The 13,562-nt window shown below is 47.5% G+C and overlaps 1 protein-coding gene across 2 annotated transcripts in view; it reads right to left on the bottom strand.

Moving 5' to 3' along the window:
- LOC105185759 (dual specificity protein phosphatase 10) overlaps positions 1 to 13,562 on the bottom strand; it is a 29,067-nt gene that overhangs the window by 4,239 nt on the left and 11,266 nt on the right. For both annotated transcript variants that reach the window (XM_025300779.1, XM_025300780.1), the window contains one exon: positions 1,229 to 1,666. In XM_025300779.1, coding sequence (XP_025156564.1) covers positions 1,229 to 1,666 — 438 coding nt within the window. The remainder of the gene's footprint in view (positions 1 to 1,228; positions 1,667 to 13,562) is intronic.

The raw sequence follows: 13,562 nt of genomic DNA, 5'->3' as shown, positions 1-13,562 counted from the left end.
ACTACAAGAGGGAAACGAACAAAAGAACAAGCGTCTACACAAGCCCGAGCGGCCGGACAACAATTACGTCCGATAACAAAAACGCACACCTCGTCGACCATCAGAGGTCGGACGAGTTACGAGCGAGCGAGAATTAATTTGTCAAAAATCAGCCCCGGGCTAAAATCGGCCGCGGGAACGAGGGTGCCGCTGGTCGGTTTGTTCAACGGCATTCCACCAGTTGCACGTAGCACGGGGGGGGGCAACGGCGGTAGCAGCAGCAGCAGCAGCAGCAGCAGCAGCAGCAGCAGGCATACCTCTCCCTTTCTTCCCTCTCGTTCTTGTCGTCCCTTTTCCAGCCCTTACATTCGCCACGCATGACTGCCCCTCCCCCCTCCTGCGCTTCTGTGCCCCCCTGTGTGCTTTCCCTCCACGCACAATAACCCCCCTCCGTGCAGATGCGCGCACGCATAAACAGCGTGTAAACGTGAGAGGAGAAACGACGCAAAAGAAGAGGACGGCAAGGGGAGGGGGAGGGGGCCAGAGAGTAGAGCACAGACACAGGGGTGAAGGGGGAGGCCTCTTACGTTTCACGGATGCACGCGCGCGCGCATGACTCATGCTTTCATGAATGGAAGGTTCTCTCTTCTGGTCTTCTGGCTCCCGTGCGAGCGAGCGAGCAAGCGTGCGCGCCAGTAGCGAGAGCAGCCGTGCTCTGGTTCAATGGTCCACCGGAAACGCCTGGTTACACCCTGTTTCCGTTTCAACCGAATTTGCCGCGTAACGGAACAAACGGGACGACCGGAAGAAGAAGCAGAGAAGAAGAACGAGCCAGCAGGAAATCTGCTGCCGCGGCGGTGCGGGCAATCGCGGAAATCACCGCCGCTTAACTGATGAACTCGCGCGTGCATCGGCAATCTGCGACATCGAGGAGGATATTACCGGATGTGTGAAGGATCAGCCAGACAGGCAATCAGCGCGACGGTGCGCGTCGGAAGCGCGTCGTGCGCTTCCCAGAGACACCGAGAGATCAAGAAGATCGAGAGATCCTCGTGGAGGTTCTGCATCGACTTTGAAAAAGAGAAACGCCAGTTGAAGGTCCTCTCGTTGTCAAATAGGATCCAAGACAGGTCGAGAATATTGCGAAGGTTGCTTATTCGTGAGGCTCAGGGTTGTTACAGGATATTTACAAGCTCTCATCGACCGTGTTAACTGGTCCTCTTTCTTTCCGCCAAAAGTCGCCACTCACCGATGAAATCGAACGCTTCCTCGAAGTACTGCTTCAAGTTCTGGTGGCTGGAGTCTGAGGCCGGTATCTGCCTGTACGTGATACCCCGTTCCTCGTGGTAGCCGGGCAGCTGCGAGGTGACGTTCAGCACCCGGGTGGCGCCGAGCGCGCGCAGTAGCTGCAGGTCGGCGGCATCCCTGCCGTTGCCGAGGTAGAGGAAAGGCAGCACACGGGACGCCGGATGACTGTCGATGTCGGCGGGCTGCGGTGTGGGTAAGACGGAGACGCTTAGCACGGGACAACCAAGCCCGGGACTCGTGCAGCCGCTCACCGTCGTCGCCGAAGGATCGCCGCCACCGCCGCCGCCGCCGCCACCTCCGACACCGTTGCTACCGCCGCTCGGTAAGAGCGTGTCCTCGCATAGTTCCCGGTGTCGCCTGTGGAACTCGCGGTGTCCACCTGAAACGAGCGAATCATTAGTGATTTGTAAAAAAGACTATAATCTTTTTTTCTTACAAAATCAGCGGCTGCTTATTAATTAATTATCTAGCGATCAATGTCATTGAATTAATAGTAATAACTCTCACGTCGCGACAGCAATTAATATAATTTAAGCCCAATTTCAATTATTAATTAATAACTACTGATATTAATAGAAGTTCGTGTAATTCTGGTCTTAATTTCACTTAATATTTCCCGGAAACGATAATCGGTCATTTTTTCTATAACCAACGTGTCGAGATGAAATCGAGGAAATGATTATAAAAGAAGATCGACAATGGTAAGCCATCTAATTGTTTCGCTCTAAGTGACGATAAATAGACGGCGTATACATGGGAAAAATATCAAACTATCGTCACGAAGTTGGAAAATTCGTGAGAATTGCTTCTCACCGAGAAGTTTTTCCTCATTCGTAGGTCACTCACGTGCGAAAATTAATGTGAATGAAGCCACATGCACTTTTTTCCAACATACGGCATAAGCACAACGTATTGCTGAACAATGATCGCCTTTTATATCCGCTAGAGTCGTACTCGATGGTACTTTTCTCCCGTTGAGACAACTTATTGATTGACACAGGTGTATATACGTCCCGTATATTTCAAAATAATTACAACTGACACGACAACCTCGTTCTGTATTTGCGGACCCTTCGTGGATAGTAAATTAGAGTTGCACATCATCATTCATATATAACTTCCGCACGAGCATACGTAAGATTCTAAAATTGCAAGAAGCCACGAACAGCTGAAAAATGAGGCGGCTGTCCGACAATCCGAAGATGTTATCATTCACAGATCCAGATACATGAAACCTCAAAAATACAACGTGGAGCTAGGTAGAAGAGCCTCCGAGGATTCAAAAGCTGGGATTTGCCCTCCGGGCAAATTCCACGAGTGCAAGAAACAAGAAGACTTCAGTACAGGGATTTGCGAAACTGCCAAACTCTCGTGACCTCGAAGGACTTGGGACGTACAGTGTCGCAGGTGTGAAGGACTCGACGAGGATGAAGGAGAGGGTTGATGCCGTCATCGTCTGGAGCGGACGCGGATGCGGACGAGGACGGGGTAACGCAGTGGTAAGCGCGAAAAACGGGTGGAAAGGAAGAAACGAGACGAGAATAAACGGCGGGCGATAAAAATAAAGAAACGCCAAGCGAGAAGAAGAGAGAAGGCAAGGAAGAAATGTGGGCTAAAATTGTCTTCCTCTCCTGACCTGCGGCTGCTAAGGCCTGGCCTGGCTGAACGATGACTCACTCGTTATCCCCCCTCACCCACCCGCTCTCCCCAACGGTTGGCTATCGCGGTGCGGCCACCAACCCCAAACTGTCGTCGCCAATCATTATTCCAACGCTGGCGAGGCTCCTTTTCCGATTTCACGACTTTAGACCGAGATGACGACGTCGGCGACGGTGACGCGTCGTGAACAATACCCAGTCAAATAAAACCCTCTTCCGCGGGTTTTGTTCCTTTTTCCCCCCTCCAAGTGGCAGCAAAGCTCGCGTCGCATCCGCGAGAAACGTCGGCGAACATTCCTTCGCGGTCCCGTGAGACTTGGAATCGAGATCGCGATGGCGTACGTGCAATATTGATAGCGAGGCTATTGCGCTTTGCGCGTGTTGTGAAATAATCATCTGAAAAAGCACGCTCAGATATAGTTTCCACATGCTCTAGGACTTTAGACCGCCCCGGCGCTATGCATCATTAACGTCGTGTATTCTTGGTATTTACAGTATTCTTGGTATTTCACAACTTCCGTCCCTTGTAGGAGCGGTGTGTTGCTAATTCTCATCTGTTTCGATTCTGAACTCCGATCCGGGGGCACTTTGGTGTCACAAGGTGGACCATTGTTTTCGTTCCACGTGTATTATACTCTAGACCAGATCGTAGTCTCTATCCTAAACAATTGCTCCGCGCGCAAGTGTGGGAATTAGAAACTCGCGACAAACACCTAGACGTGAAAGCATCTTGTGCGAGTTCATGCATTCTGCTTTTCTCAAGTATGAATTTGGTGATTTATCGATCCCCGACAACGTGAGTCTAATTTATCAAATAACTGCATTCGACGGGACAAGTAAGATTCAAAATTGTTGTCATACGGATATAACAAAAATAAAATCCTTGAATTTCCTCAGCAGATACGCGGCTATTGAAGTGAGAAACTTGCGGGTAAAATGGAACTCGCTCTAGAAACAAGGATCAACACTCGCAAGAACGGACGTTGCGAGAGTCGCATGTTCGTTACGGAAAAGTCTAGATGTGGGTCACACTATTTAGGTCGGTGTAGCGATCGAGACGATGTACGTGGCGATCGCGTAAAGGTCGTCGTACCCGATGAAAATCCTGTTACTCAAGCACCACATCCCTAAGTGAGAATTCCGAGTAAAATAAAAAAATACGCGAATTCAGCCTATTTCAGCTATCGTGGAGTGCAAGTTCTTGCGCTGGTACGTACGCAAGGACCCTTATATTTAGAATCCTATCGAGGAAGAGGACATGGGACACACCTGTGGCACAGAGGATTCTCACGAAAACGAAAAGGATTTTTGCAAGGACAATTTTTGACGTCGGATACTGTGCGATTTGTCATGCAACTTCCCTTGAGGAAAACCGACCTGCAATTTGTCGGAGATAACGAGTCGTCGAAAGGAAATGCGATAGTTCCGCATGGTGTGTAAGGATTTTGTCGAAAGTACGGAGGATTACAGCAGACAGGTATAAAAGTATCGAGTCCTTCGTGCAGATTTTTGAAGGTGCCGACCTATATTTTTTAAAACGTCCCGAAAAACCGAAATTCGGAAGGATCATAGAGCCTATTTCTTACGTGAATTCAAGTTACTCGGACGTACAATTCAGATGTAATCTATAATTTTCAAACAAGAGAAATATGTAAACACTCGACGAAATTCGGGATGCAAATTTCGCCGAGGAATAGTTAGATAAACGTTACGCAAGTGATGGAATAGTTTCAGAGATACACCATAGATCATGACGTCCTACACATCCTGTCCCTACAAGCTTCACCGAATCTTTCATCTCAAATACAAAATACCACCCACATTCTTCCAGAGGTCAGACCTGACGTCATCGAACGTCAGCGATGAATCAGGAATATGATGCCAAAATAGTTAACGACATTCGGAGCAACAAGTGGACAAAACAAATTGGATAGGAGGAAAATAATGAGTTATCGAAATGTTGATAAATCAATAACGATGAGTCAATCCCACAAATCCATTCGCCAGTGACTCATTTTGTCTCCTTATTTTCATATACACCAACTTCAGTGAAAAACTTCCCCGTTGCGAGAGACACTATCGCGCAGACTATACGCGCGCCCGAGTATCATAAAAGCTGAAATAGCATCAAAAGAAATGATCGAAAAACAGCGAAAATGCTGTCGAAACAAAAGGGACCAATCGATCTTACCCCAGGAATCGAGATTCTCAAACGGTACCAGCCGCAATACAAGGCAAGGCGCGTCCTTTCTGATCCTCATTGCTAATCAACACTGTGTCAGCGTGTCTCACCTCACCATTTGACACAAAATTCAAAACAAATTGTCCTTGCGCCAGGAGCACGCGCGAATATAGTTCAATGCTTGGTCGGTTTTCACTTGTCCTGTACCCGCTACAAGATCATAATCCTGCAACGATTGGCGGGATACTGCGGGCTGAACGGCACGAGAGAGTTTACATGAGGCCTGGCCGGGATGAGTCATCGCATGGTGCGCTGATTGGCCGGCTGCCGCCGTCGCCGTCGTGACGTTCGTGAATCGTTGGCCGACCGTTTCCGAGCGTACTCGACAAGACGCGAGCGCGTACAATTCTTTGCGCGGGCCACGGCCGGCGATGCAGCTAGTTAGTTCTTTCATATATGGATATACCGGGTGCCCTGTCAAAGGGTATACACACCGAGGTCGTTCGCTCAGAGGTCCAATGAGAGCTTATCTAAACGTTTGGTCGAACTTTGTCAGAGTTATATAGTCTCTCTTCTATCGCTGAAAATTATTAGCATTATTATCGAGACAATTTCATACAGGGGAGAGATGACATAAGATCTTGCCGCGAGAGAGGAAAATAAAATTACTTCAAATATAGCAATTCAATTATCACCATGAAGCATTACCATTCACCATGAGAGACTTTTATCGACCAGCTTTTGGATTTGTTATAAACAACTACTGCTGCAAATTAGCCAAATAATAAACTTTTGACTTATTCTCACTACCGGATTTCCATACTCAAGTAATGGAATCACCTTCCCGATTGAATCAGATCGAATTAAGCTCCAGCGGATTCAGACTCCAGGAATGAATGATCTAAAGACTTCTAAATATCGAAGGATCTACGCATGGAAATTCCTTCGATGCCAATGACTAATCAGTTAGAGCGAAACGTTTATTATGCCTACGACGGAACGTCGTAAGCTCTGTTCCTCTTTTTTCTCTCTTCAATTTCAAGGTCTTTCGCGGCGCTAGATCGCGATCACCGCGATCAAGGATCCTTAGGATCGCGTCATTGCGTACGCGAACAACGTCGCGCGGCGGCTCCAGCGCGGAATTCGTAAACTGTTCCGCATGCACATTTCGAACAAATGACACACGGTGTATATTTAGATTCTCTTGGATCTCGAAGTTTACGTATCTCCTGACATTCTTTCCCAGTTACACACTCGATCGACGATCCTTTCCTATGTCGAGGAGGTAATGCACTTTTAATCAGTCACGTTGAGCTTCTCGACATTCGTCACGTTAGGATTTCCTAAGCTTTCTCTCTTTGTCTCTCTCATGTTTGCAGTCTTGGGCCTTCAGGTTGTTGCATTTTCCATAAACCTTTGGGACACTTTCTCTCGCTGCGAGCATTTCCTCGCTTCAAGATTCTTCGGATACTTCTACAACTGAATGTCTCAAACGACTCGAGAGAAACTGAAAAGAATGCGAAATTATCAATAAACTGTCGCTGTATGAAGATCACAATTTGGGATATAGCGAAGTAATAACCCCCAGCTCCTTCTGGCTGATTTCAGCGGCGTTGCCACCGTTAGTTTCTTCAATGAAGAGAAGTATCAAAGATAAAACTCGCTCTTCAACTTACTAGGATCTATTTAAATCCTTATATCTTCACATTCTCACATCTGTAGACACGTATCGATTTCTACACTCATCAATCCGTCTGTCAATCCTGGAATGACCCAACAGTTTTAAATTTCTAATTTATTCCCTCGAGCCATTCAAGAAATACGCAATAAGAGTCATAAATGTTTAGGCGATGCCCCGTCGCGAGTCGCCAATCGTGCATCTCGTGAATCATCGTCGGCCGAAGTGTAAGAATAAATTGTAGCGACAAAATTAACAGACTCAGTACTAGCCAACTTGCGCGTTTGTTCTCACGAGCGAGCAAGGCCCGCTCTAGACGGTCTATAATTTGCGACAGAATTGAATATACGCGTACATACACGCGTCTATAAGCGTTATTCTGATTCTTCAAGAGTCCTCTTGCAAATAGAATTCTGTCGCGAATTATAGATCCGAGGCAGTCTCAACGTGCTGAAATATAACGAAACACGAACCACGACCAGCAACAATCGTTACGCTGCATACTTTACAGGAATTACATATCGTTCTACAAAGATAAGATCTGCGTAGTATCTACGCAGATACAAAAGTAGGGCACAATATAATACTGGGATCGCTATTTTAACTTATACAAATCTTATTCACAATATTTTCAATAGACACGCCGGACGTATTAGACCGCGGAATTGCCGAGTTCGTCAATCGTCTAGCTACTATTTTATCATGCGACACATTTTTCACTTGCAAATTATGATGCAACATCATGTCGCTCGAAAGTTTAATTAACTGACTCTCGCGGCCGAGAAGGTCGCGTATTTCCACACCACAGGCCGACAAATGACTAAGAAAAGCGGAATTCTCCTCGCTCTTCATTACCAGCTGAATTTATATCCATAATGATTTACATTCTATTCTCTTCGCTTCGCAGCTAACGACGTAGCTGTATCAGCGCAGGAAAGTATATCAGACATGATGTGCATCGGCAACAATCGACAAGTGACGACAGTCCCAAGTGCGTGTGAGAACCACTCGCGGAAAACAACGTAAGAATCGCGTACGTCACGCGCATGCACGACACTGCAGTAATAATTATTAAATGCGACACGTCACGCGGGCAAGGATACAGAAAGACGCGCATATGCTAATACGATAACGAGCGAGCTGTCTTTTCCACGTGCGCGCGCGCGCGGGGGGGAGGTGAGAGGCACGTGGCTCACAAATTGCGGGACGCAGAAAGGGCGGCAGGGAATCGGCAGGAGCGATTTCGAGCCTGTATTTTCCCTTCCGCGCGCTCCGGCCGTTTTCAATCGCGCGTCATTCGATGACCAATGGAAGGACGCGTGTGGAACATACGCTCGTAAATGTCGTTGATATCGGCGCCCGATGTGGTTAAGTATGACTCACTGGCGGAGCAGTACGCACGACCCTGAGGTGCTGATCGCCGTATCGTCTGCGTTCAATCAAGAGTCGCTAACTGTCTGTCGAACGAAATCGATCCTCGCCCTTTCCCGACCTTCTTCTGGCGATCGCGCATCTTGAACAAGGCGCGCGGTTGTTTGTCAACGCGCTGTCATGCGCATACTGAGCGAAGACTGTGAGGACCGCAAAATTTGATAGATTAAAATCTGGTCAAACGCGAGATTAACGTCTTTGGATTACCTGTTTGCTCGAATTTTAATCTTCGATTCGCGCGACTCTCAATCGTGGGCTTTCTCGTCGCTGCACTTTCGCAAATTTCTTCGTGAGCTTTTTCTTTCGTCAACGCGAGGGAATCCGTTCCGGGGTTTTCCTACTCTTAGATCACTCTTAAATCAATACCAGGATGTTCAGAGAGCGTGTAGATAAAAGGAAATGCGGGTAACCTAAAACATCCTGTACATTCCTGTTGAACAAAAATCTACATTCTCAAGAGGTGTATGGATGTATAGAAGTAGAATGTACATTCGTTGAAAAACTTACACAGTGCGTTAGAATCACACGCGAAGTATTCTGCAATTCTTTGCGTTACGCAATGTTTGCGTTGCGATGTTTAAATTCCTTCTGAGATCATTGAATACCAAAGTCCTTCTGATACACTTTACGAGCGTCTCTGAACGTTTTCCTCGACGTCAGAGCTCTCTTAATCCTTTGACATGAAATGTTCTGCTTCTGTTTTCTTGTAGATCCTTTAGATACAAAGGTTGCTGATAATTCGATACCTCCGCTGTATCTCAAACTCTGAGAATTCTAGGTCGCTTCGTCATTCGAGTCGTAAATGACTCTTACATACTTCTATGTTTCTCCAGAATCGCTGGAACTTCGAACATTCCTTGTCTCATCGGTGGTTTCTTTCAAGTGGCGCGCTATTTGTTTTCTTTCCGTTAATTGCTGGCAATCTCCGAATCAGTGCGCGATACAGTTTTCCGTGAATCTTCACAGTGACATCAGACCAATAGATATGACGTCACTGAAGAACTGTTGACGCTCGACTATGACTAACAAGTAAGTATGAGTGCATAGACGTGTTTGCAATTAGTCGTCTGAATTCGGGAAGTACTCTATTATCAGTAACCTCGCCGTTGGTCTGGTGTCGTCATGCCAACCGTAGATGAAAGTAAGACCGTGCGATCATTGTGCAATATCGCGGACAACAATGCCGGCGTCACACTTCCGAGGAATCGTTTACGCATTTCGTGCGTAAAACGAACCCTCATCTACAGCCCCGATGATAGCACGAGAGTTAATCGCAATTTAACACGCGTGCTGCGACGACGAGATCGATGTCAGTGCACCACGTGTGGACGCTAAATCGTCGATAGTTCCGGGAAGGGCGGGGGTTCTAAGGGTTGATCCGGTGCGGAGATGATGTCCGATTGTGAGGACTTGGCCGGGCCTTATTTTAGGCTGAGAGCGTACACGCTGTCTCCGCTCCCGCCACGAATAACCAGCGGAATCATGCCGACCGACTGACTCATCGTGAAGCGTAGTAGGAAACCATGGCTGGCTGGCTGGCTGGCTAGCTGGCTGGCTGGCTGGCTGGCTGGCTGGCTGCTGGCTCGCTCGCTCGCTTGCTCGCTTGCTTGCTTGCTTGCTCGCTTACTTGCTCGCTTGCTCACTCGCTCGTTCACTCTCGTCCAGTCTCAAGGAAATTCCGACGAGTTCGAAGGACGTACGGTCGCTCGTTTTGTCTTGTCCGCGTGCCCGTGCTGATTCATCTCGCGCTAATAACCCCGCGCGACCCTCATTTCTTTCTTCTCTCTCCCCTCCTCTCTCTCTCTCTCTCTCTCTCTCTCTCTCTCTCTCTCTTCTCGTGACTCCACATCGGTCTTCTTCGCCCTCTCTCGCATCCGATATTTTCAGAGGGAATTCAAGTCAACGACCGTCTCAATGTGCTGCCCGTGATGGCCGATTAACGCTTCCAACCTGGTACCGTATCACAATGTCGTGATATAGAAACGTCTGCGAGATGCTGCGACGTCGAGCCGCTCCGTCGCTTTCGTCGAGAGATTCAACGAAGGATAACGCTGTGCTCGAGAAACTGACGCGAGTCTTGCGTCTCACGTTGCGTCTTCTAGCCTATTATTATTCAAATGAACGCTCTTCTCTTTACCGACAACACCGTACCTTGAATTTGAAAATTTTTGTCAGGAAATGGGATGGCAGAAGTTCTCAGACGTACAATCGCATAAATCCAGACTTTTATACCTTGCCATCGCATTTTAATAATGAGATGTCCGCAGACATTTCAATTTTTAATTTGGAATATCCAAACGTGCATCGGGCTCTACGTGCGTCTCCTCTTATTATAGCTCTGTAATGCATCGCCGTCATTTGAGGATCTTCCTCTTAACTCGAAAATGTCACACAAGTGCGGATTTCGCTCGCACGGTACGAGAGTTAGCAGGTAGCGCGTCAGTGGGACGTAAACCTGCAAACAGTATTCTCTGCTGTGACACGTGTCGTATGATTAATGCCGTTCAATACACGCCGTTTATACGCGCTCTTCGGCGAAGAATACGCGGAAACGCACAGGCTTTGTAACAATCAGACTCCGGCGGCGCCGTCGTTCGCTTATACAAATGTACGCGGCACCGTGTAAACAGGAATCGAAATCGCGCATACGAGCGTGCTCACAGCGACATTTTCAAGTCGAAATCGACAAGTCGGCGACAAAATCGCGAGCGATCGGGCCGGATGGCACGTACGAAAAACGTAAACGGTGAAATTTGAGCGGGAATAAGCGAATTAATCCGATTGCAGTCGGGCATCTGATATCGAATGGCAGTCCTGCGTTCTCGATTATCCTCGGCTGGCGATCGGTAGATAAAGAATTTAATTTTTTTACTTATTGTTATTTTTTCGTGTGTCTTGAGAGCTTTACAATGTGACGCATGAGGTCACCGGACACCCCGCACTTTTAGATCTCTCATCGTGATCTGGTGCATACTTGAATCACGCCGGTATCGCACAAAGGGAGCCGAAGGGCGAGGGGGTGAGAGGAAACGGACCGATTGTGAGCTGGACGCGCGTTAGTCATTGATACATTTTAAAGCGAGCCTGTATCGGATGACTCATACGTAATAATCGTCATCGACAGCTGATCCAGATGCGTCGTACGTTCTGAAGCGTGCTCCCCCTCGATTAGACCTCCTCCTCCTCGTCGCACCCTTAAACGGCACAGGGGATGAAAAAGCGCACAATGGAAAAAATACAGCAACCCTCCCGGCTACTGAAAGCGATGACTAATTCATTAAGCCTCGGCCACGGCTTCATTTATTGACTCTGAATGTTCAAATGATCACTTACTATATATATATATATATATATATGTACGTATATAATTACATAAAATTGAATTTATATAAAGTATCGTTACTATATAAAAAAGCATTTGTCTAATAAATTTCTTCCTCTTCATTTTAAAAAGACCAACAGACTTGGAAGTTCTGAAACTCGTCAGAAGCAGACCCAAGTTACGCGCGCGTCCAACAAAAGTTTTGCTCTTAAAATATATAAGTTCTAAGTCGACAATATAGCTTACAAAGTTGTACCTTTGTGAGTGTACGACTAGAAAGACAGGCGCGAAATTGCCGAGGCATCAACTAGACAGATACTATAATAAATGTCACCTTGTATTGAGTCGAGCATTTTTAGAAATTGATAAAATAAAATTCAGATCGAGTTAGCAGCCATACTAAATTTTTAAGATCGATTAACGAAAATAACTCATTCGAAGTACAAAGTTGAGCGTTTTCACGTATAATCCCTAAGGCAAACTTTGAAGAGAACGTTGTTCCCTCGCCGCCGACGATTATCTCTCTGATCTTTATAGACTTTTCCGAAGCTGATTACCGTGGAAAAGCCGACGCACACTTCGAAGGGTTAAGGCCGAAGTAATAGCAAAATCTTGTAATCCACCCGCCTGACTCACGTCTAAATATCCGAAAGAGAGATAGAAAGAGAAAGAGAGAGACGTGACGAAGGCAGCGGCGGCGGCGGCGGCGACGACGCAGGGGATACGTTATGCAATCGTGATTTTGACATATGGCTGTTCGTGCGCTTAGCCAGCGTAAACATGCCGTAGGGTCGATATACACGGTGACTCATGCTTTCAACAACGTCGTAGTTGTCATTGTCGTCGTCGTCGTCGTCGTCGTCGTCGTCGTTGTCGTCGTCGTCCGAGAAAAATGCGATCAGACCGACAGGGAGCAGACGCGCGTTAGCCTCGCCAAAACGAGCCACGCGATCCGTCTCGTTGTTTATAGGCGGCCGCGAATCGTTACTAATTATATAATAACCAGCGGAGACCACCGACGTCAAGAGTGACGCCGAAGTTGCTAAATACTGAAGAAAAGAAAAGAAAAGAATGATGATGTCACAATAATATTGTCGCTGTTGCTCTCCTGCTGCTTACCAAAATTTATCGCGTATTTTTAAATTGGACGGCTCGATAATTCGCAACTGATTTCCCACCTCTCTAGAAACACGGATTAAGTACACATTGCACTCGTAATTTGATTTGCATCGAAATTAATGGTCATCATACAGATAAACGTAAATTTGCAAATTCCAGGATTCGAGGATTCGGAAGTGAAAATCGTCAGGTAGAAGATCTGAGGATACCGGGATCGAGAGACACTCAACAACCCAAACTTGTCCGCAGATCGAGTCAAAAGATCCCCCCTCCGCCCCAGCCGCTCGCGCTTTTGAAGCCCGCGTACTGCGATTTCTTTACCTCTCTTTTTTTCAGGTCGATCTCAAGAGTTTCGTCGCCGTACAGCACTGCGATATCGCTATCGCAATCGGTTGTTACGTCAGAGTCCGTCCGTAATCATGTAATAACCGCATTTAGCGAATCGTCGAACACGCAAATATCGGCCGGCATCGTTTCCTTCGGCCTGTGCGTCGATCAACGCGCAAATTCACAAATCCGCCGTAATGTCCCCGCTAATTCATCCGCTCTGCAGTAGCGTCGCGAAAACACGGCGAAAGCGCAGATCGCAGCGCGCAAAATCTGTCCGACTATTCGCGGCGTCATCTCCGACGTGAGTCACTCCTATGAATAGATCCCCACCTTTCGCCTCGTACACGCCGACGACACGAGTACGACGTCGTCGTCGTCGTCGTCGTCGTCGTCGCCGTCGTCGTCGTCGTCGTCGTCGTCGTCGTCGTCGTCGTCGTCGTCGTCGTCGTCGTCGTCGTCGTCGTCGTCGCCGTCGCCGTCGTCGTCGTCGCCGCCGCGCAATCTGCTCGAACGAACCTTCTTATACGAACTCGGTTTCTTTTCATCTCGATCCAT

This window comes from Harpegnathos saltator, unplaced genomic scaffold (genome assembly GCF_003227715.2).
Source record: "Harpegnathos saltator strain DR-91 unplaced genomic scaffold, Hsal_v8.6 scaffold384, whole genome shotgun sequence".
Classification (NCBI taxonomy): domain Eukaryota; kingdom Metazoa; phylum Arthropoda; class Insecta; order Hymenoptera; family Formicidae; genus Harpegnathos; species Harpegnathos saltator.
This window is presented reverse-complemented; position numbering and strand designations above follow the sequence as displayed.